The following is a 24,480-nucleotide window of genomic DNA, read 5'->3' as shown; positions in this document are numbered from 1 at the left end:
TTTTCCTTCTGGGAGTGTTTATCAAACACCTCCATAAACTCTTTTGAAGGAGTTCTTGCCTCAACTATCCATAACCCGGCCATCAGAGTTTTTAGATATCTGTTGGCATGCACTATTTTTGGTCGGGAGAATCCAAATAAGGTTAATACTAGAGAGCTTCTATTTTTACAAGGAAGCCTCACAAATAGACGTATTAATTCGGTCCCGTTCATGCTTGCTCATATGACTTTAACTTTGAATAAAGCGGGACCGGTTTCTTTTGGTGGATTGATTACATCTATTGCTCGGGCGCTTAACCTGAACAATGAGATCGCTACCCTAGACCCCTTACCTCCTCGCACAATTAACCTAAAATTTCTGAGAGACATGAAATTGTGTCGTTCGAGGAGAGAAGGAGGCTATATGCTTATGGTTCATGGTGTAGCCATCCCATCTGTTGTTTTACCGTGCATTAGACGTACAGACGTGCGAGATGAAAGGAATTGGACCTACGCTTTGGGTCCTCTTCCTCCTAACATTCCTGATGAGGCGGGACATGACACTGACGATGAATACGATCGGAGAGAGAGATCTCCCGTACCCCATATGTCCCCCCATCATCCTTCACCACCATACACCGCACCAACTTCTTCTTCTGCAGGTACCACTCCTGGCTTCTATATTACAAAGGAGATGTGGCGTGACTGTCGCATTACGCGAAAAACCGGCGGGAAAACAAGAACAACAGAGCTGCCACCGTGCGTTATTTATCCCAAAAGAGGGAAAGGAAACGCTCAGAGTAAACCTGGAAAAAGCATGGTCTCGCGACCAAAGAGAATGGGATCGGGAGTCGGTTATGCGAAGGGAAGGTATTAGCACCCCTACGCATCCGTCGTACTCGACGGGATCCACGCACAATAGGAAGGAAAATGGTTGCTAAAACACTGCTCACAAACAAACAAACTGGCTGAAAGAGACACGAGAAAACAAACAAGACTAACTCGGCAGGATATCGCATCCTGGGCCTACTTAGTCTATCAGGCATAGACATCAGAGTCAAAGTAGTTCGGACTGGGGAAACGACACATGCTCGCTAGGATGTCGCATCCTATGCATACGTATCTTCTTGGACGAAGAAGAATCAGAGCATTCATAGCTCGGCTCACGCACACAAACAAAACAACACGGGAAATCGACTGCCAATCGCTGGGCTTACGTCAAACTCCACACAAAAATGGGCAAACAAGGAACCCGAATGCCAATCACTGGACTTACATCAGCTTCCGAACCAAACACACCCACACTGGAAACCAGATGCCACTTGATGGACTTATACCGGACTCCAAGCACACAACAAGAGGATACGAAATGCCAATCGCTGGGCTTACATCCATCTCCTGACACACACAACACAAAACAAAAAGAGCGCCCAGAGAGATCAGCTCATCTCCTGCCTACGTACCTCATCTGGTATGAGGATCAGGGCGACGTAGTTCCCCTACGGAGGGACACAGGACTAGCCTAACCAGATAACAGAGGGAGACACAACTAGGGAGACTACGACTCGAGCCTAGATGTTATCATGCAAATTCACCCCTAAGTTAAGGTTTCTAGCTAACTTGCACAGGGAGCAAGCCTATCCTAAACATGACTTGCACAGGAAGCAAGCCAAACTAAACCTAACTTGCACAGGAAGCAAGCTAAAAAAACAAACACACAAGCACAAATAGCACACACTATATGCAATCAATGGGCTCAATCAAGGTTAGGTTTTAGTCGAGGGGTCATATCAACCTCAACAAACAAACCACTGTAACAGGGTAATGTTAGCTCTTAACCCTAACATTGAGAGTTAGGGTGAAGCTGATTAAAGGTGAGTGAAGATGAGACTTCACAGCTCTTATCCCTGGCCTGGGAGAGCTTAAGACAAGAATGTGTGGGTTCAGAAAGTGGGAACCCTTCTACACATATGACACTGACTCAATGTACAATGATCTTGGGTTAATATCTGCAATGCGTCAACACAGTGGTGTGAGCAAAGCAGATGACACACAGAATAGCAGGGGATGGATTGCACATCCCTGTTATCTGCCAATGCCTCTTCACTTAGGAGGTCTTTGAGTATGTACAAGGACAAATGTAAACAAACACAAACATTGCCTCTTAAGGAGGACTTCAGACAGGTGCCTGGCCAAGTAACAGGCCAGGTCTTCCAGACTACATGGAGTTAGGATGTTATACCTCAATGCAAATGCTCTTAAGCAAAGCAAAGCAAGTTCTCAATGGAACTAAAGCAACTAAAGCACCTGAAAACAATCCAAGATAATCAGTACTTAGGCAAACCAAAACCAAACAGCAAATGGTTAACAATTAACTATACACAGACAAACACAAGCCAATGCACAAAGGTGCAAGCCACTAAGGCTCAAACTCAAGTATCAAACCCTGCAAAACAAAGTCAAAGTTAGCCATAGACAAGTCACAAGTCCACTCCAATGGAGGCATATCATCAAGCATAGGCCATTTGTGCTATTAACCTGAAACACAACTCAAAAGTGAGAGCACAGACCACTAGTCCAAGACTAGGGCCAAAATGAGACCAAATCATCAAAACAGAACATGAAACTTATCCAAAATCAAGATCAAATAATTAAAAATCAAATCCAATGGGTCTCATGTTCATATCATTCATCATTATCATTTCATGATCAAAATAGCACAAAGCATGCGAATAGGAGCTCATAGAAGTCAACAGAATGATTCAACTCAAATCCAATCACAAACATTTCAAAAAATCCTCAAATAATTCATGGTCAAACATCATCCATAACATGATAAGCACACCAAATTTCAGCTCATTTGGATCAAGGGAAGTAGGTAAATGAAATTCAAAAAGTCAAGGCAAGTTCAAGCAAACTCATACAAAGCATCAAAACATGCACCAACTTCAATTAATCATAAAACAGAAACAACACATGATAAATGAATGGGACTAAAACCATGACAAACTTTAAGATGTCTACAATTCACATGTCAAATTTCAAGTCCATCCAATTAAGCATTAGAATTTCACAAATCAAATGAAATCATGTCTCACAAGAAGTCAACAATTGGTCAAACAGGGGAGAAATTACCAAACAAATAGGAAACGCATTCAAAAATTCCAGAAAAATTCACAAGCATTCTAAACATTCACAAGTATCTTCATGCAAAAATCCAGACCATTTTGAGTTGAAGTTAGACAAGGATGGTGTGACACAAATTGTCACACCTCTATTCAAAAAATTATATCTCATCAACCAGAAATGATAAAATTACAAACTCTATACCAAAATAACCATGAACATGTCTAGTTTAAGCACAAACAATTTCAGCCTCATTGGATTAAACATCATCATTTCACAAGCAAAATGGCATGGCATACACAAATTGGACACACATGAACAAACCCTAGGCATTTTAAAAATCTACACGTGCATAAATTCTGGAAAAAACACCATAAAAAACTAGAGATCATGAGGAGCATTTCACAAAAAATCCCACATTATTTGGACAAATATTGAGTGACTTATGAATTTTCTAAAATTGAAGATCAAAATGAAATAAAAATTGAAAAAGGAAATGAAATAAAATGATTTAAATGTCTGCAGTGGCAAATTCGTAATTAAGGAGCAGCTTAAGTGAAACACTGTGTTTCACTTAAGCGCGTGGCAGTCTGGGATTGGTTTCATGGGGAAAAACACGGGAAACACATGCAAAGCGAGGTCCAGCAGATCAAACACGAGTTTGGCATGAAAATATTAGGGTTTTGAACGTGTTCGTCATCATTTTTTCCAGATTTTCCAGCAAGAACATTTTGTAACCAAAATCAACAAACAATATACCATTGTGTTCATCTCCTAATGCTCATCAATAATCCAACATTGGTTTGTCCTAATTCGTGCTAACATGAAAGAATCGACCAGAATAACATTCACATATGAAACTTCAAATCATGGTAACTCTCTTAATACTCAACGAAAATCAAAACTATAAAGTTCAGTGAACTCATGGATGCAAGATCTATCAAATACATAGCATAATTTCGTGAACTGCAATGGTCGAGAATTTACCTCCAAGTGACGACAGTGTTGAATCTGGAGTTCTTTGGCCGTGAAATGTAGAAACAGCAGCTCTTTGGTGCTCCAGAAGGTGAATGAGTGAAGATCCTAGCTCAGCAACGCTTGGTGATGCTCCAAATTTGAACTGCCATGGATGAAGCTCCTTCTAACAGTTCAAGAAAACAGCGCAACAGCTGCGATTCTTGGCCACAAATCTCTTCCAAAAGGCTCGTGGATGATGAATTGAAGAAGAATTGGTGTTGTTCTAAGGAAACTTTGCAGAAAAATCCAGATGAAAAAATGAGAGAGTTTTTCTTTTCTAGATCTAGATCTGAGTAAGAGTGGATGTTCAGTGTGTTTTCTGTTATGATTAACTATATGTACCAACTGTTAATGAACCTTGTTAATTAAACTTAAGCCAAAACACAAGGATTAATCAAAATGAAAGTTAAGTGCAAATTGCTAAATCAAACATTATGCATGGGGGTGCATGCTACAGTGCACGAAAATGGTCCTAAACAGATCCCAAATATGGTTTTTGATCATTTGCAATTGGTAGAATGTGTAGACAAAGATTAATTTGAAAGTCAATTTTTCACCTCTTCCTTTTTAAATTCAAGTCACTAAAAAAGGCCATTTTGATTGGATGATTTTTGGTGAAATGTGATGAAGGATTTGGATAGAGCATGTCAAATGTGACTTGTAGCAAAAAACCTCACTCAAATTGGCCAAATGGTTTGAAAGTTATCTCACTTTGAAGTTCAGAAATTCTTGACAATGATTTGATCATAACTTGCCAACCACAAATGAGAAATGAGTGTTCTTGGACTTTTTGGAAAGGTGAGATCAAGATCTTCAACTTTCATGTTGGATAAAATTTCATTTGAAGCTTTTATGATGATGTAAATTTGAGGAGAAGAACTTTCCATTTTTGGCAGTTTCCAATTATAGGTCACCTGCTATTTTTGGAAACTTTTGATCTGACTTTATTTTCTCCAATCTTGATCTTTGAAGTGTCAAATGAGACTTGTATGGACATGAATGAAGCCTTTCAAACCATCTCCCACCTTCAAATCCTTGATTTCAGGCACAGTTGACCACAGTTGAATTTCTAGGGTTTCTGGTGGACTGAACAATGACTGATGACTTCTGAGCACCCAAACTTTGACCAAACCACTTCAAAAGGACCCCTAGGTCATGTAAACATGTTGACCCAAACCTAGGGCTTTGTTTCCTTGAGGAATGCATTTGCTTGCTTGCTTGACTGATCCTCCTAACCAGTTGACCTAATCTTGTCTGATGGCTTGCACTTGGGCAAAGGACAATGCAATGCTATGAAATGGACTATGTTATGATAATGACCTAATATGAAAAATGTATGTGCAAAAGGTAGGTGCAAATTTGAGGTGCTACAGCTGCCCCTATTCAATCAACTGGGAACCCGAATGGATGAGAGCAACGACTGTCAAACTTTCAGGGTAAACAGGGATTGAATACCGAAGAACCGTAGAAATTTGCACTTTGCTGGATATGATACAAGAAAAGCCAAGTCATTTACCGATGACGGCTGCACGACAACTTCAGAAAAGCGAAACCATTTACCGATGGCTAAATACTGGAAACTTGACATTTACCGATATCAACTTCAGCGAAACCATTTACCGATGGCTGCTGGGAAACAATCTTGATTTTAAAAGGAAGCAAGACCATTTACCGATGGTGGCTTCAAAGCAACTTGATATTTACCGATATCAACTTCAGCAAGACCATTTACCGATGGCTGCTCCAACTAGGGACTCGATATTTACCGATATCGAAGAAAGCGGAGCCATTTACCGATGGCTGCTAAACTGGGCATTCGATATTTACCGATATCGAAGCAAACAGGGCCATTTACCAATGGCGTCTCCACTCGGGGAGGAAAAAGGTATTTGCAAATGGAATCAGACAAGACGTTTACCGACGACTCTTGGGGATTTTATTTTACCAACAGGGAAAAACACACGATCAAACATTTACCGATGACTGGGATGAGACTCGATGTTTACCGACATCGAAAGATGATGTTTACCGACATCAAAAATGACCAGACATTTACCGATGGCTGGGATAAGACTCGATGTTTACCGACATCGAAAGATGATGTTTACCGACATCAAAAATGACCAGACATTTACCGATGGCTGGGATAAGACTCGATGTTTACCGACACCGACGGAGAGGTGAACACTTTACTGGGGAAAGAAAAAACAAATACTTACAACTGGAAACCAGACAGGACGTTTACCGACGACTCTACTGGGGATCTCTAGTTGGGGAATTATCAGACATTTACCGATGACTGGGAAAAACTCGATGTTTACCGACATCGAAAGATGATGTTTACCGACATCAAACAAAGGCGACCAGACATTTACCGATGACTGGGATGAGACCTGATGTTTACCGACATCGAAAGATGATGTTTACCGACATCGAAAGAACGACCAGACATTTACCGATGACTGGGGGAGGACTAGATGTTTTACTGACACCGAAGCAATAGTGTTTACCGACACCAAAGAAAGAACACACGCGGGTGCTGACATGACACTTACCGGTATCACAACAATGACATCTTAAATACGTCAAGGCAAGGCTGACCACTTGCTGGGGGTCTCACTAGGGAGAAACAAGCTTTCCGTTCTCGGACGGATGAGGAAATAAACCTCTCTGGGGAAAATCAATCCTGAATGCTGTCCGGAGCAACTGTAGCAAACGAGCTGTACAGATGTTGAACAAAAGGTCCGCCTCTGCCGGGGATACGGTCTGGTTATATTAACACATGAATGCATATGTTTGAATTTTTTCTATGGCGTAATGCTCCATATTGAATGGAAATGCTACGCAGTTTGAGGATGCAATGATCACTACATGCAAAATGCCAAGGATGAACAGCTCCGGCTGGGGAGCCAAAACTGATCGGATACTCCAACTCTGCGGGGAGACTCTGCTGAGGAGTACTCTGCGGGGAGAGCACCGACTTCTTACTCATGCTGGAGAAATAACACTGTTGCTAGGGAAAGGATAAACTCCGTTGGGGACATCCTTCAGGGCCTAACCCACTCGGGGACTCAACTTGGGGAAACAACCACAACAACTCGCCGGGGACGAACCAAGGCGACTGCGCTGAGGGGTAAACAAAGCAACTCGCTGGGGAGTAACAAGGCGACTTGCTAGGGACAACCTGGTGACTTCACTGGGGAGAGTCAACCAATCCACAAGTAGGAAAAACTCTGCCTTGGGAAATAAATGCTACTCCGCTGGGGACGACCCATCCAATCCACAGATAGGATAAAAGCTGGAGATAAATTTATTGAACCTGCTCCACTCTGGGACTCGCTGAGGAAAATCATCAATACCAATCTCTGCTCAAGTGCTAGGGAAAGCAACCCTGTTGAGAATAACACACCACTCTGCTGAGGAAGAGCATAATTCTGGTGGGGAATAAACTACCGACACCTCCGCTGGGTATAGGCAATCCTTAGACCTGCTGGGGAATAGAATAGCCTATCCACAGACATCTCCGCAGGGGAACATAGCTCTGATAGCTTCCAACTTGCTTAGGGAAATATCTGCTGGGGAACCGTCCTCACAGATGCCAATCTGCAAAACAGCACAACAAAATGCCCCCAGGGGATACATGGACAAGATACGCTCAAGTGTCCTCAACATTCAAAATGATTTTCAAATGTTTCATCTTTTTGCACGTTATTGTTTAGCCTTCATGTTCTTATATGCAATGCTTATCAAAAATTCGGACGTTTTTGCAAACAAAACAGTAAAAATAAAAACAAGAGAGCTATTTATCTGAATAACGACTTTTATTGATTGAAAATGTGCCTGAAAAGGCAAATACATTGGGAAGCAATTCCTAGAAGGAGGTAATTGCGCACAGAAGGAAAATAAACTATCCTAATGGCAATGTGAACACGGCATCCACTATTTCCCAATTCTGTTATAACTCACAGATCATCAGTTTTTCTCCCAACTCCTTGCTTTCTGAGAAGAATGACTGGACCGATCACATCTTTCGAGATGGCAGACGACGAAGCGCGATGAAGTACAGATAACTCAGACTGTAGTCTTCGCTCTAATCCCTCTTTTGCCTGGATCGCCCTTTCGGGTTTTCAATCCACCAGGATACCCATTTTTGCCTAAGCCGCCCTTGCGGGTTTTCGACTTACCGGGTGTACAAGTTCTTTTCATTTTTATCCCTAATTTTTGCCCGAACCTTTTCTTTCTATTTTTTTTTTTTGGTTCGCCGGGATGCCCTTTTTTGCCTGGACTCTTTTATTCTTTTTGTCCAGCGGGTCAATTTATGCGAAGTATTTTTTGACTACATCTGAGTTAACAGGGGACGGAAAATCTTCACCATCCATAGTTGTAAGCATCAAGGCTCCACCGGAGAAAACCTTCTTCACAACATATGGACCTTCGTAATTAGGAGTCCACTTGCCCCTGTTATCTGTACCGGGAGGAAGGATCCTCTTCAAAACTAGATCACCAGTTTGATAGCTCCGAGGACGCACTTTCTGATCAAAGGCTCACTTCATCCTTCTCTGATACAACTGCCCATGGCACACAGCTGCTAGCCGTCTCTCTTCGATAAGGCTCAACTTATTAAACCTTGTCCGAATCCACTCGGCTTCGTCCAGCTTGACATCCAACAAAACTCTCAGAGAAGGGATCTCCACTTCAACTGGTAGGACTGCTTCCATACCATACACAAGGGAGTACGGGGTTGCCCCGGTCGACGTACGTACTGAGGTACGGTACCCATGCAAAGCGAAAGGCAACATTTCATGCCAATCCTTGTACGTAACGATCATCTTCTGCACAATCTTCTTGATATTCTTGTTTGCCGCCTCTACAACACCATTCATCTTCGGCCTGTAAGGAGAAGAATTGTGATGTTCAATCTTGAAATCTTTGCAAAGCTCTTTCATCATCTTGTTATTGAGATTCGAACCATTGTCAGTGATGATTCTCTCAGGAACTCCATAACGACAGATGATTTCTTTCTTGATGAACCGGGCAACCACTTGTTTGGTAACATTAGCATAGGAAACTGCTTCCACCCATTTGGTGAAGTAATCAATCGCAACCAAGATGAAGCGATGTCCATTCGAAGCAGTAGGCTCAATCTTCCCAATCATATCAATGCCCCACATGGCAAACGGCCAAGGCGAGTTCATGACATTCAGAGGGCTTGGTGGTACATGCACCTTATCAGCATAAATTTGACACTTATGGCATTTCCGAGCATACTTGAAACAATCGGATTCCATTGTCATCCAGTAATAACCGGCTCTCAATAGTTTCTTGGACATTGCATGACCACCAGCATGGGTACCAAACGAACCTTCATGCACTTCTTGCATTAACATGTCTGCTTCGTGTCTATCCACGCATCTGAGCAAGACCATGTCAAAGTTCCTCTTATACAGCACATCGTCCTGATTCAAGTAAAAGCTTCCAGCTAGCCTTCTCAGGGTTTTCTTATCATTCTTTGACGCACCTTCAGGATACTCCTGAGTCTTGAGGAAGTTCTTGATGTCATAATACCACGATTTCTCATCAATCATAACAGACTCGGCTGCAAACACATACGCAGGCCTCTCGAGTCGATTCACCGCAACATGTGGCACATGATTCCACCAATGAACTTTTATCATGGAAGATAAAGTAGCCAAGGCATCAGCCATCTGATTCTCATCCCGGGGGACATGATACAACTTCACCTTCTTGAAGAACGTCAGTATTCTTCTGGTGTAATCTCTATACGGAATCAAATGCGGCTGGTTCGTATTCCAATCTCCATTGACCTGATTGATCACTAGAGCGGAATCTCCAAAAATGTCAAGGGTTTTGATCCTCAAATCAATGGCTTCTTCTATCCCCATGATACAAGCCTCATACTTAGCTTCGTTGTTGGTGACGTCAAAAGTCAATCTGGCAGAGAAAGGTATATGTGCACCTTTGGGATTAATCAATACTGCCCCAACACCATTGCCATTCATATTCACAGCCCCATCAAACATCAGTGTCCACTTGTCATCTGGATCCGGTCCTTCCTCGACAAGAGGCTCTTCGCAATCTTTCATCTTCAAATACATGATGTCTTCATCAGGGAATTCAAACATCATCGGCTGATAATCATCAATCGGTTGCTCGGCGAGATAGTCTGACAAAACACTACCTTTGATAGCCTTCTGAGACGTGTACTGGATATCGTATTCTGTTAGAATCATCTGCCAACGGGCAACACATCCAGTGAGAGCCGGCTTCTCAAAGATGTATTTTACTGGATCCATCTTAGAAATCAATAAGGTAGTATGGTTCAACATATACTGCCTCAGTCGGCGAGCAGCCCAGACCAAAGCACAACAAGTTTTCTCGAGCAGTGAATATCTTGTTTCACAGTCGGTAAACTTTTTGCTAAGGTAGTATATGGCATGCTCTTTTCGACCAGACTCGTCATGCTGTCCCAATACACACCCCATCGAGTTCTTAGTTACTGATAGGGACATTATCAGAGGTCTCCCTGGAACCGGAGGAATCAGGATCGGAGGTTTCTGTAAATATTCTTTTATCTTGTCAAAAGCTTTCTGACAGTCATCATTCCACCTGATTGCTTGATCTTTTCTTAGCAATTTGAAAATTGGTTCACACGTGGCAGTTAGGTGAGATATGAACCTTGCAATGTAGTTCAACCTCCCTAAAAACCCGCGGACTTGCTTTTCCGTTTTCGGTTAAGGCATCTCTTGAATAGCTTTGACTTTTGCTGGATCAACCTCAATCCCTTTCTCACTGACAATGAAACCCAACAGCTTACCGGATCTCACCCCAAACATACACTTGTTTGGATTCAGCCTCAGCTTGAACTTTACCAGTCTGTCAAACAACTTCTACAAATTAACCAGGTGCTCCTCTTCTGTCTGCGACTTCGCAATCATATCATCCACGTACACTTCAATTTCTTTGTGCATCATGTCATGAAAGAGAGTCGTCATTGCCCTCTGATAGGTAGCACCGGCATTCTTCAGCCCAAATGGCATCACCTTATAGCAGAACGTGCCCCAAGGTGTAATGAATGTCGTCTTTTCCATGTCCTCTGGCGCCATCTTAATCTGGTTATAACCCGAGAAACCGTCCATGAAAGAGAATACCGAGGATTGAGCCGTATTATCAACCAATACATCGATGTGAGGTAATGGGAAATCATCTTTCGGACTCGCTCTGTTCAAATCCCGGTAATCGACACACATTCTGACTTTGCCATCCTTCTTCGGCACAGGAACGATGTTGGCCACCCACGGGGGATAACTGGTAACAGCCAGAAAACCCGCATCCCACTGCTTCTAAACCTCTTCCTTGATCTTGACAGCCATATCAGGACTCGTTCTTCGAAGCTTCTGCTTGACTGACGGACACTCTTCTCTGAGGGGTAGTCGATGCACCACAATGTATGTATCCAAACCAGGCATATCTTGATATGACCAAGCGAATATCTCCACATATTCTCTCAGCATCTCAATCAGCCTCCTCTTGACAGAGTCCTCTAAAGCAGCCCCAATCTTGATCTCTCTTCTGGCGTCCTCAGTACCCAGATTAACAATCTCCAACTCCTCCTGATGAGGTTGGATGACCCTTTCCTCCTGCTTCAGCAGTCTGACCAATTCTGCAGGGAGTTCACAGTCTTCCTCACTCTCCTCTTCAGCTTGGTAGATGGGAATATCAAAATCATACTGAGCCATATCAGAATTGTTCATAGTGGATTCCGTGATATCATTTCTGCATGTTTAATGCTTTATTTTAGAAAAAGAGTTCAAGAAAGCCACAAAAAACAAAAACATTGCCATTTTATTGTTTTGAAAAAAAACGAAAACAAAAATAGAAAGACAGGGATCACAAAATTTGATTGCAAAACGTCCTTTATTAATGATAATCATTAAAACATGATGAGGCCCTACAATGAACCACTACGCCTTGGGCAGGACGTAGGGTTTTCATGCAAAAATGAAAAAACAAAGGAAAATTACTCTGTCAGAAGAGTAACTTGGACCACTTCTTCAGCCGTCCAGTTGTTGATAGACTCCCCTGGGGCACACGGGCGAACCCAGTTGTCTAAATCATAGTCGCTATCACAGTCTTTACTACCGGTTGCAAAGACGTCGCCATGATTCATCAGCCCAGCGCTGGTAAAGGTACTCGGACCCGCTTGACCACTCTGCTCTGCTTGGAGAGGCTCATAACCAATGCCGAATTTGTCTTCTTTGATAGGCAAGTCCAACATCTTGCCCCAACCCTCAGCTTTGCCGGAATCAACAACCTCCTTGGCTTGCTTGTATGAGGCAATCGAAACGCCCGGCTTCCTCTGATCAGCGTACGCCACCTTTTCAAGAGCCACAGTCTCAAATGCCTGGCACAAGGTTTCGTGGATCTCACCATCCACCTCGACATACTTGAACGAGGATAGGTGACTCACCAGAATCTCTTCTTCGCCACACACGGTCACAATCTGACCGTTCCAGACATACTTGAGCTTTTGGTGGAGAGTCGACGAGACTGCCCCTGCTGCGTGAATCCACGGACGCCCCAACAAACAACTATAGGCAGGCTGAATGTCCATCACGTAGAAGATTATATCAAAAACCTCCGGACCTATCTTCACCGGCAAGGTAACTTCACCAAACAGAGAACGTTTGGATCCGTCAAATGCGCACACAATAAGGTCACTAGGAGTGAGCACAACCCCTTCAACATCAATCTTCTTCAAAATCTGCTTAGGCAGCACATTCAGCGACGACCCGGTGTCTACCAATACGTGAGACAGCACTGCCCCCTTGCACTCCATGGTGATGTGCAAGGCCTTGTTATGATTACGTCCTTCAGGCGTTAAGTCTAGGTCAGTGAATCCTACACCGTGCCTGGTGCTCACATTGGCCATTACACCTTCCAGTTGATTAACAGAAATCTCTTGAGGTACATACGCCATGTTCAGCATCTTCAACAAGGCGTTGTGATGTGCCTCGGAGCACAATAGCAAAGAGAGAATAGAGATTTTGGACGGAGTCTGGTTGAGCTGATCTACGATCTTGTAGTCACTCTTTTTTATGATCTTCATAAACTCCTCTGCGTCCTTTTCAAATGAACCCTCAGCCTCCCTCTGAGCCGGTTCCTCATCAACCACGGCCTGTTTGCCCTTCGATCTAGCAGATGCCTTAGCATTGGCATCCCTCAACGGTTGAGGCGCAAACAGTCGTCCGCTTCTAGTAAAACCACCCGGACCACCAACGTTATCCACAATTGGATTCACAACTGCCGGAGCTCTACTAGGTGCCACAATAGTTACTGGCGCTTGATTGGTCGGCCTGACCCGATTCTCGGCCCTTCTGTTATTCCGGTAGGCATTGTCGTACCTCTAAGGCACAGCCTTACTATTCTCAACTGGTCTGCTTCCAGACGCAACGACAGTAGTTGGAGCACTGATGGTTACAGGCGCGGAAATGGTAACTGGGGTACCACTATTTGCAGGCGCACTAACAACCCTTTGGCCTCGTCCTTCAGACGGTTTAAAGTAGATCGTGACAGTCGACACTGCCCCACGACCTCCATTATCAGCCCGAGCAAATTGAACACAACCCTCATCTATCAACTTTTGAATACCGGCCCGTAACTGACCACACCCATTATCTGTCCCTGCACAGCCCAAGCAGTCTTCATCACAGCCCGGGTGAACACCACTCTTCAACAGACGGCCCTTTACCACAAGCAGAGAAGTCTGAATCTCATCAACACTGACAACAAGATTTTCAGCTTCTTCCCCTTCGACGCAGTTCACCCTATGCCCACCATGCTGAGGCATAGGATTGTTCACAACGTTAGGCACAGGAGAGAAATTGATTGCCTTGGCATCGATCAAATCTTGGACCTTGTGCTGGAAAGCCCGACACTTCTCAGTATGGTGCCCTGGTGCCCCAGAGTGAAAGTCACAACGGACGTTGGCGTCGTACCCCGGAGGCAATACTGTAGGCGGAGCCATTGTACGCAATTCTACAAACCCCAACCTGAGTAGTTCGGGTAACAGTTCGGCGTATGACATGGGAAGCGGGTCAAAACATCGATCAGGCATCCTTTGCCTGGGCTGATACGGACGCTGCTGTTGTTGTTGTGGTTGTTGAACTCTTTGTTGTTGTTGCGGAGGTTGACGTTGTGGAGGTGCAGGAATGGTCACTGCAGCAACCTGCCGGTATTGATTTCTGTTCTGATTTCCTCTGTACACATTCCCTCGGTGTTGTACAGCACTAGCCTCACCCTCTCTACGGCGAGGTGCCCCAGAGAAAGGTTTCTTGGAAGACGAGGAAGAACCCACATCTTGAATTTTGCCGGCCTTGATCAAACTTTCGGTTCCCTCACCACAGATGACCACGTCTGAGAAACTACCGAATGGGCAACTCCCCATCCGGTCCATAAATACACCTTGAAGAGTACCAATGAACATGTCGGTTAACTCCCTCTCCAGCATAGGGGGTTGTACTCTTGCAGCCAGTTCACGCCACCTCTGGGCGTACTCCTTGAAGCTTTCATTGGATTTCTGGCATAGATTCTGCAGCTGAGTCCGGCTCGGTGCCATATCCATGTTGTGCTTGTATTGCCTCAAGAAGGCCTCACCCAGATCCCTCCAACAGCGGATAGAATCTCTCTTTAACTCCATGTACCAGTCCAAAGAAGCCCCAGATAGACTATCTTGGAAAAAATACATCCACATCTTTTCGTCGTCTGTATAAGCAGAGATCTTCCTGTAGTATGCCTGCACGTGGGTGCGAGGGCAAGAAGTACCGTTGTATTTGTTGAAGGACGGTGCTTTGAATTTGTATGGGATCCTCAAGCCTTCCACTAACCCCATATTTGTCACATCAAAACCGAGAGAGTTCTGACATTCCATAGCCCGGATCTTCTCAGCGAGGGCATCAACTTTACGATCTCTCTCATCAACCCTTCCCATGACGTCTTCATCTTCACTGAGCATAGTGAAGATATCCTCTTGTCTGTCCACCATCGGAGCCTGATTACGGGTCGGAGCACGGACTACTCTGGCATTGGCGGTCTCTGGAGCGATCGGTTGACCGTTGACTCTAATACCTCTTAATTCATCCCCTACGGCATAGTTGTTGATGGGCACAGCCGTAGTAGGGTTGTCATTGATCTGGCCTCCCTCTGGCAAAGCTTGGTTGGTCGGTGGAATTACAGCTTCTTGTCTCTGAACTAGAGCTCGGAGTTCTTCTTGACCTTGTGCGACCCCTTGCATCATATGCATGAACTGGGTCATGTTAGCCCTCATCTCAGCTAACTCGGCTTGCACTTGATCCATATTCCTTTGATGATTCAGTCTCGTTGAGTAGCGATACGGTCTTTGATCAGCTATCCTGCCTGAACACAGGAATCAAAGTGAGAAGTCACGAACAAGAACACCTGCTATGCAAAATGATATGAGTATGATGTTAATGATGCGTATGATACACATGATATGTTCATCTCTCAGGCATTCAAAGAGCCTGACCCATCCTCAAAAGATGGCAACCTGCAGCAACAAGAGAACAACATACAAGATAACTGAGAACAAAATGAAACACCAACAACCTTATCTACAGATAAGAGCAACAGGCTCATACAACAGAGTCAACAAAGATCCATACAATCGGAATACAACAATGAATCCCATCCAACAAGCCTGGAGGTGATTCTCAACATACACATCAAAGAAATAATCTAAGACAAACGGTCTTCCAGAATGAGAGTCTTCAGGTACTGGCACTGGTCTATCAACAGGGCGCATTCTGAACATTCTGGTAGAGGGGTGATCTTCTCCTTCAGTTGTCGTCTAAGCTCTACAACTTCTCCTCCAAGATGGGTCTCTAATGCCTGTCTCGAGTCAACCTCCTTCTTCAACTGGATGTCTTTGTCTCTGAGTTGCTTCTCCAGGTCTCTGATCTTCTTCTGGTAACTGGCTTCAGCTCTCTGCAGCCTCAAGCACTCCCGGTGTTCTGCATCCAACATGGATTCCATCTCCTCGTAGGATCTCTTCTTGCTTCTCAGTCTACTAGCATCCTCTCCCTGCACTCCTCTGAGTTGATGAGCCAAGTTCAACCTATCAGCTTTGTCTTTGTACAGCTTCATCTGGGTATCTTGCTCCTTCTCTCTCAACCGGCGATTTTCCATCAGGGCTTGCTTGTAGTGCTCAGCAGGCACACTCTCAGCAAGGATCAAAGGTGGTTGCTCCTGCAACGGCTCCATTCTATCGTAGGGTAACAACAAAGTTTCCACTCTCTCCTTGACCCAATCAGTGTAATCAGGCATAGCAATGGCAAACTTCTTCCCTAAGACAGATCCATCCTTCACACCAATAGTCTTCCAAGCTCTTCCTATCTGCTCCAATCTATCCGGGTCACTCTGCTTCTCAAAATACACACTTTCAGCTACCTCAGCCTCAAGTGGTTTTCCTTTCATTACAAACCCTAATTGGCGAAGAGAAAGAATTGGGTTGTAATTGATGCAACCCTTAGTCCCCACAAGTGGCACATTCCGGAATTCTCCACAACTCATAACAACATCTCGCACGTCCATCCGGTATGACTGCCATCTGATATCATATGAAGTAAGAGACATGACCCTCTGAGTCCACTTATGCGTGCTCTGAGCATCCACAAAAGGTCCACTGACTGGCAGGAGAGACATGAACCATCTGAGCAAAAGTGGGAGACAACATCTGATAGCTCCACCCTTACCATGCCTACTGTGAATAGCATAGTAAGTGTCAGCTAACAGAGTAGGAACAGGGTTTCCTCCAATGAAGATGATGACTGCAGCATAGTCAACAAAATTGGGCATACTCGGAAACAGGACGATCCCGTAGATCATAACAGCTAGTTGGGCATGGAAAGCTTCCCAATTCCCCTTCTCTGCTTCTTCTCTAGCTACCCTCAACAGAAACTTCAAAGGCAAACCCTCAACACCCCCACTGGTCTTCCAACTACCACTGATCTCCGTGACATTCAAATGAAGAGCTCTTGCAATAACCCTGAAATCGACCTCCTTGGGCACGTCCAAGAAAGGAACCTGATGCTGAATCGGGACACTCAGCAGAATAGAATACTCCTCGAGAGTAGGCGCCAACTGATAATCTTGAAAGGTGAAGCAACGAAGCTCTGGGTCGTAGAACTGAAGAAGAGTCTGCAACGGCACGGGGTCGACTACCATCTTCAACAGCGTCAGAATATCTCCATACTGGTCAACAAACCCCTTCTGGTTACCACTGGTCATAAGGCTACTCAACTCAATCAGAGGCGTCAGAGGCTCACGATGAAAGCTGTAGGAACAAGTCTTCCGCTTCGGCTCTAGGACCGTTGCCATCTCTATCAGTGAACAAGCTCTGGAATGTACCTGAGAAATGATATGCATGCAGAGATTAGTTTTTTTTTCTTTTTTTCCCTTTTTTTTTCAATTTTTTTTTCAATTCTTTTTTTTTATTGCGTATTTTTTTTGAAAATAAACATGCTATGATGCAAATGATGCAGACACGACTGGCTGGCGGTGCATCTCAGAACGCAGGATCGAAGCTTCGGTTTAAACTCAGAACCCCAAATCCATCTGAAACCCAAAGTCAACTGAGACACTGTCGTCTGAACCCAAAGTCACCAACAGGACCACAAGTCACCAACGGTACCTGTAATAATGATCAAACCCTCCCCACTCACGGGTGTCGTCTAGGCCAGGGTAAGGTCGAGAGAAACGCAGCATAAATAACCTTTCGCAGAATATCATCATATACACACCCGAAGTATGCAACGATAATATCCCACCAGGGTCTGAACTGCTCGTGATATCAATGTTCCGCTAAGTGGCGCAATACCACCCGCTTCCCATGAATCACTCTATTCCTAAGTATCCTAGATTTCACTCATGGCCTGGGTATTGGGCCTTTTACCTCAAGTAACTCCCACCCCCACAGAGAGAAACAGACAACCAGCCAGCCAGATGAACAATGAATATGAATGAATGCAAACATAAATGCAAACATAAATGCAAACAATAAATAATGAATGCAATAAATAACAGCAAACAGCAACCAAAACCCTAACCTAGAGAGCGCTAGGAGAGACTCGCTTAGGGAAGATGGACCAGCAGAAGGTCAACTTCTCTAGGGTCCCCAGCAGAGTCGCCAGCTGTCGCATTACGCGAAAAACCGGCGGGAAAACAAGAACAACAGAGCCGCCACCGTGCGTTATTTATCCCAAACACTACACCAAAAAAGACCTATGAGAGCGCTTTTTTTGGCCTTTAAAAGCGCTTAAAAGCGCTGCCGTAGGTGGCGCTGCTATAGGTTTTAGCAGCGCTTTTTGTTTACTAAAAAGCGCTGCTAAAGGTTGTCAATAGAGAGCGCTTTTTAGTAAAAAGCGCTGCTAAAGGTGGTATATAGACAACCTTTAAGAGCGCTTTTTACTAAAAAGCGCTCTCTATTGACAACCTTTAGCAGCGCTTTTGAGTAAAAAGCGCTCTTAAAGGTTGTCTATATACCACCTATAGCAGCGCTTTTTACTAAAAAGCGCTCTCTATTGACAACCTATAGCAGCGCTTTTTAGTAAAAAGCGCTCTCTATTGACAACCTATAGCAGCGCTTTTTACTAAAAAGCGCTCTCTATTGACAACCTTTAGCAGCGCTTTTTAGTAAAAAGCGCTCTCTATTGACAACCTTTAGCAGCGCTTTTTACTAAAAAGCGTTGTCTTTTCCTCTAGTAAAATAACAAAACGCTGCCTTCAGTTTAAGCCTACCATTTCAACCTGTAATATTTTTTGGGAATAATCCCATAAACCTGTAAATCAAGCCTCTCTAATTCAAGCATTTGGAGTCATAATTCAAGCATTTGTAATTTTTTAAACCAACACAAGAATGAACACATTTGGAGTCATAATTCAAGCAAACCAACACAAGGATAGATAGGCACTAAACACATTTGGAGTCATAATTCAAGCATTTGTAATTTTTTAAAGCAAACCAACACAAGAATGAACACATAATCTATCCATGAAATTAAAGATATCACTAAAATTATAAAGAACTATACACAAGTCAAAACTAATATGTTATACGGCCTATTTGGAGTCATAACTAATCTGTTAAAAATATAAAGAACTATACACTTGCCAACCAGAAACCATTCTTCATCAAAGTATTCATGTTATTTTGAAACCATTATATACTAATTAATCTTTTCTCAATAAAATATTGACACAATTCCTCCTTGATTTGTTCCAACTGCAGTCTCGTGTAATGAGCACACTTGTATTCATCAAAGTACTACATAACAAAACATAATATGCATGATTTAGTTAAAAGTAATAAATAATATGAAATATTCGATAAATATTAAAACAAATCCTAAGTTATAAATCCATACCGTGATTGGAATCTCTATTTGATTCATATTAATGATTTCCCTCATAAACCTCATTACAAAGTATCCGCAATCGATACCGTTGCGCTGTAGAGGACACTACATAGAAAAATAAATAAGAATGTATAGTTATCTTTTCTTATCAAGTAGCATCACTATTATAAGCAAAATTGTGAAAATTAAAGTACCTGCACTTTTATCCACGTAATGTTGCTGGATTTAGTACGTGGTACTCGAGCTTGTCTTTGAGATCGGAACACTTTTATTGATCTAACAAAATAAAAACATATATTTAGAACAATCTCACATAAATATACACGAATATTTAGAACAGTCTCACTTACGTATCAACTAATTGCTTCATATCCGGATAATTTGTCCATTCACCATCTTCACGGGTCCCAATTCAGTTCTCATTCCCATGTTTACCATGTCCTTCCTTACAAGATGTACATGCATTTGCTACTTGCTAGTTATGATGCAGCATCCATTCATTTTAGGGAATATCTAATTGTGAACTATTAATATCATATAATTAGTTATGCATAAAATGACCCATTTAACTTCAAGTTCTCAAGGGTTCAGCACTTCAGCTTATAGTTCTCAATATGCACTCCTAATGTTATACCATAAATGCCACCAAGAAATTTAAGGGTAGTGATTGAAAGAGATTTTCAGTATATTTTTTAGTTTTTATTAAATTATTCTCAAATTATGAATATGTAATTGTGTGGAAGCTGGCACTGATCAAAAGGACAGATAAAATCTCCCTTGTAAAAACATTAGGAAAGGCGCGTAAATAACAATATAATTTATTAAATATAACTTACCAAACCAGTATGACCCATCTGACCACATTTGTAACAAGAAATTTCTCCCAGTATTGCATCAGCAGTATTGACACAGCACAAATGGCCAAATGTCTTGCAGAGATAACATTGAATCTCCTAATCAAACAGAAGAAAGAAAGAAAGAAAGAAAAGAATCACTGACTGAGCCATTCATATCCAATGTAAGGCACTATTCTAATGAAAACTAAACCAAAAACCTCTAGCAAATTTGTAATATATGACAAAAAAGAAAAGAACAACCTTGAGATCATCCGGTGAATAATCATTCCTGCATGAAAACATATCATGCCCAGAATTCCCACACTTCAAGCACACCGTTAAGCTTTTAGGAACACGTGCCGACATGTGCTTCTCTGGACAATCTTTGGCACGGTGGCCACCTTTCTTACAGATATAGCAATTCGTCTACAGAAACATCAAGCAGATCTCAGTATAAACACTTTTAAACCTTCGGAAGCCAATAGGCAAGCAAACATACCTTAGTACATTGCTTTGCAACGTGTCCCAAACCACCACATACATAGCACGGTTTCATCCGCTTCGCTTCTGTACAGTTTACAGCAGCATGACCTTCCTCGCCACAATTATAGCATGCTCCCCAACTACTATCTGGAGGGTCAAAATATCTTAGACCCCGCTGATAGAAAAGAAACATGAAGTGATATACCCAACTAAGCATTCCTCAGCTTACAGTATTTTGAAAATCAATCAATCACATTTCAGATCAAATATATCAACTCACAAGCAGCTTTCGCAGAACCACATTGTCGCCTATCTGACCCGAACTTGCTTCCAGATCCACGGACTCACGGTTCTCTGTAGTTTTGATTATCTCTTCCACCTCTTGATCTGCAGCTACAATAACCTACAGAAAAAAGAAAAGCATTACAAAATATCCAATGTATCTCACCCAAATCCTAGAAACTAAAAAACCTCAAAACTTAAATTAAAAACTTATACAATGCAATTTTTGAACTAATTTCCCATTTTCAGTACAATCATAATCTAATTGATTTCCAAAGGAGTAGTTTGTGTGTCTATTCCAATTTATCAAAATACGCTAAGAAAATTCAATTCTATATAAAATCAATAAAAACAGAAGAAAATAGAACACTTTTTCAGAAATTAGAAGAAACCAAACACAGCATAAGACGTACACTTGAAAACCCAGAGTCCACCATTAGCTTCGTCGTTTTCTTCTCTTCCATCATTTCCCAAGCAGTGATCCCACTCGACCCATCCAAAACGCCGTCGCTTTGCATCACCTTGAATTCAGATTGCTGCGATGGCGAAACAAGAGAAGAATCAACGTCGTTTAAAACGGCGTCGTTTGTTGCAAGCTTTGCCTCTCGCGCTCGTAGGGCCTTTTCAACGATTCTGAGACTCAGATCTTGATTGGCTTCGTCATCATCATCATCGCTACTGAACACGAGTGATGGCGTGGAAGCGCCGTCGAGATTGTCGGTTGCTTCGCCGACTTGTTCGTGCTCTCTTGCATTGGCTTTCGACTTCTCCTTCTTTCCCATGCCGCTCAGAATTCAGAGTTCCGAAGTGTAAACCCTAATCAAACGCAGGTTCGATAATTTTTACGGTGAACACTTCGATAACTTGGGATTTAGTTGGATATCATACCTCGTCCAATTAAACAATAACATTGAACGTACGTCACTTTTTATATTTACTTTTAAGAAAAACAAATCAATATTTTAAATCAACTTTTATTGAAGGTAACAGTACTCAATTAATTATATAAGTATTTAAGAATTCGCCTTTTTTTACATTAATTTTTAAAAGATAAAAACACGATTTATTAAGAAATAAGATTTTTAAAATCAATATTTTCAATTAAATTTTTAAAGTAATCATGATTCTATCTATTTTTTAAATTAGATTTATTATAATTTTTATAAATGACCTATGAGAGCGCTTTTACCATGAAAGCGCTTTCATAGATGTGAGACTGAGACCTATAAGAGCGCTTTTACCTTAAAAGCGCTTTCATAAGTCTGAAACCCATGAGACCTATAAGAGCGCTTTTACCTCAAAAGCGCTTTCATAAGTGTGAAACCCATGAGACCTATAAGAGCGCTTTTACCTTAAAAGCGCTTTCATAAGTGTGTGAGACTGAGACCTATAAGAGCGCTTTTACCTTAAAAGCGCTTTCATAAGTGTGAAACCCATGAGACCTATAAGAGCGCTTTTACCTTAAAAGCGCTTTCATAAGTGTGAAACTCATAGATGTGAGACTGAGACCTATAAGAGCGCTTTTACCTTAAAAGCGCTTTCATAAGTGGAGACCTATAAGAGCGCTTTTACCTTAAAAGCGCTTTCTTTACATAGGCGAATTTTTTTTCAAGCTATTACAGCGCTTTTTTTAAAAAGCGCTTTCTTTTTGGTGCTGCCAAAAGCACTTTTTGGCGTAGTGAAAAGAGGGAAAGGAAACGCTCAGAGTAAACCTGGAAAAAGCATGGTCTCGCGACCAAAGAGAATGGGATCGGGAGTCGGTTATGCGAAGGGAAGGTATTAGCACCCCTACGCATCCGTCGTACTCGACGGGATCCACGCACAATAGGAAGGAAAATGGTTGCTAAAACACTGCTCACAAACAAACAAACTGGCTGAAAGAGACACGAGAAAACAAACAAGACTGACTCGGCAGGATATCGCATCCTGGGCCTACTTAGTCTATCAGGCATAGACATCAGAGTCAAAGTAGTTCGGACTGGGGAAACGACACATGCTCGCTAGGATGTCGCATCCTATGCATACGTATCTTCTTGGACGAAGAAGAATCAGAGCATTCGTAGCTCGGCTCACGCACACAAACAAAACAACACGGGAAATCGACTGCCAATCGCTGGGCTTACGTCAAACTCCACACAAAAATGGGCAAACATGGAACCCGAATGCCAATCACTGGACTTACATCAGCTTCCGAACCAAACACACCCACACTGGAAACCAGATGCCACTTGATGGACTTATACCGGACTCCAAGCACACAACAAGAGGATACGGAATGCCAATCGCTGGGCTTACATCCATCTCCTGACACACACAACACAAAACAAAAAGAGCGCCCAGAGAGATCAACTCATCTCCTGCCTACGTACCTCATCTGGTATGAGGATCAGGGCGACGTAGTTCCCCTACGGAGGGACACAGGACTAGCCTAACCAGATAACAGAGGGAGACACAACTAGGGAGACTACGACTCGAGCCTAGAAGTTATCATGCAAATTCACCCCTAAGTTAAGGTTTCTAGCTAACTTGCACATGGAGCAAGCCTATCCTAAACATGACTTGCACAGGAAGCAAGCCAAACTAAACCTAACTTGCACAGGAAGCAAGCTAAAAAAACAAACACACAAGCACAAATAGCACACACTATATGCAATCAATGGGCTCAATCAAGGTTAGGTTTTAGTCGAGGGGTCATATCAACCTCAACAAACAAACCACTGTAACAGGGTAATGTTAGCTCTTAACCCTAACATTGAGAGTTAGGGTGAAGCTGATGAAAGGTGAGTGAAGATGAGACTTCACAGCTCTTATCCCTGGCCTGGGAGAGCTTAAGACAAGAATGTGTGGGTTCAGAAAGTGGGAACCCTTCTACACATATGACACTGACTCAATGTACAATGATCTTGGGTTAATATCTACAATGCGTCAACACAGTGGTGTGAGCAAAGCAGATGACACATAGAATAGCAGGGGATGGATTGCACATCCCTGTTATCTGCCAATGCCTCTTCACTTAGGAGGTCTTTGAGTATGTACAAGGACAAATGTAAACAAACACAAACATTGCCTCTTAAGGAGGACTTCAGACAGGTGCCTGGCCAAGTAACAGGCCAGGTCTTCCAGACTACATGGAGTTAGGATGTTATACCTCAATGCAAATGCTCTTAAGCAAAGCAAAGCAAGTTCTCAATGGAACTAAAGCAACTAAAGCACCTGAAAACAATCCAAGATAATCAGTACTTAGGCAAACCAAAACCAAACAGCAAATGGTTAACAATTAACTATACACAGACAAACACAAGCCAATGC

At 42.7% G+C, this 24,480-nt stretch overlaps 2 protein-coding genes across 2 annotated transcripts; both read right to left on the bottom strand.

The window, feature by feature from the left end:
- Window positions 1-19,362: 19,362 nt before the first annotated feature.
- LOC127079659 (zinc finger protein GIS2-like) lies at window positions 19,363-21,082 on the bottom strand. The gene is made up of 6 exons (XM_051020038.1): window positions 20,906-21,082; window positions 20,668-20,832; window positions 20,407-20,523; window positions 19,765-19,846; window positions 19,580-19,675; window positions 19,363-19,479 (listed from the first exon to the last, which is right to left on the bottom strand). The coding sequence occupies exons 1-4, from the start codon at window positions 21,080-21,082 to the stop codon at window positions 19,796-19,798; spliced, it is 510 nt and encodes a 169-aa protein (XP_050875995.1). The 3' UTR covers window positions 19,363-19,479; window positions 19,580-19,675; window positions 19,765-19,795.
- Window positions 21,066-21,953, bottom strand: LOC127079658 (uncharacterized). The gene is made up of 2 exons (XM_051020036.1): window positions 21,585-21,953; window positions 21,066-21,292 (listed from the first exon to the last, which is right to left on the bottom strand). The coding sequence occupies exons 1-2, from the start codon at window positions 21,951-21,953 to the stop codon at window positions 21,161-21,163; spliced, it is 501 nt and encodes a 166-aa protein (XP_050875993.1). The 3' UTR covers window positions 21,066-21,160.
- Between the last annotated feature and the right edge of the window lie 2,527 nt (window positions 21,954-24,480).

Source organism: Lathyrus oleraceus, chromosome 5 (assembly GCF_024323335.1).
Source record: "Lathyrus oleraceus cultivar Zhongwan6 chromosome 5, CAAS_Psat_ZW6_1.0, whole genome shotgun sequence".
NCBI lineage: Eukaryota > Viridiplantae > Streptophyta > Magnoliopsida > Fabales > Fabaceae > Lathyrus > Lathyrus oleraceus.
The sequence above is the reverse complement of the archived record's forward strand: the minus strand, read 5'-3'. Positions and strand labels throughout refer to the sequence as shown.

What these genes read in the sequence shown, in the direction of transcription:
- LOC127079659 (XM_051020038.1), bottom strand. Translation starts at nt 21,082, where the DNA reads ATGTTTCTTTTCTATCAGCGGGGTCTAAGATATTTTGACCCTCCAGAT. An exon ending in ATTCACCGGATGATCTCAAG is followed by an intron (nt 20,524 to 20,667) that starts GTTGTTCTTTTC and finishes CTGTTTGATTAG; the next exon opens with GAGATTCAATGTTATCTCTG. An exon ending in AGATGGGTCATACTGGTTTG is followed by an intron (nt 19,847 to 20,406) that starts GTAAGTTATATT and finishes TTATTTTGTTAG; the next exon opens with ATCAATAAAAGTGTTCCGAT.
- LOC127079658 (XM_051020036.1), bottom strand. Translation starts at nt 21,953, where the DNA reads ATGGGAAAGAAGGAGAAGTCGAAAGCCAATGCAAGAGAGCACGAACAA. An exon ending in TGGACTCTGGGTTTTCAAGT is followed by an intron (nt 21,293 to 21,584) that starts GTACGTCTTATG and finishes TTTTTTCTGTAG; the next exon opens with GTTATTGTAGCTGCAGATCA.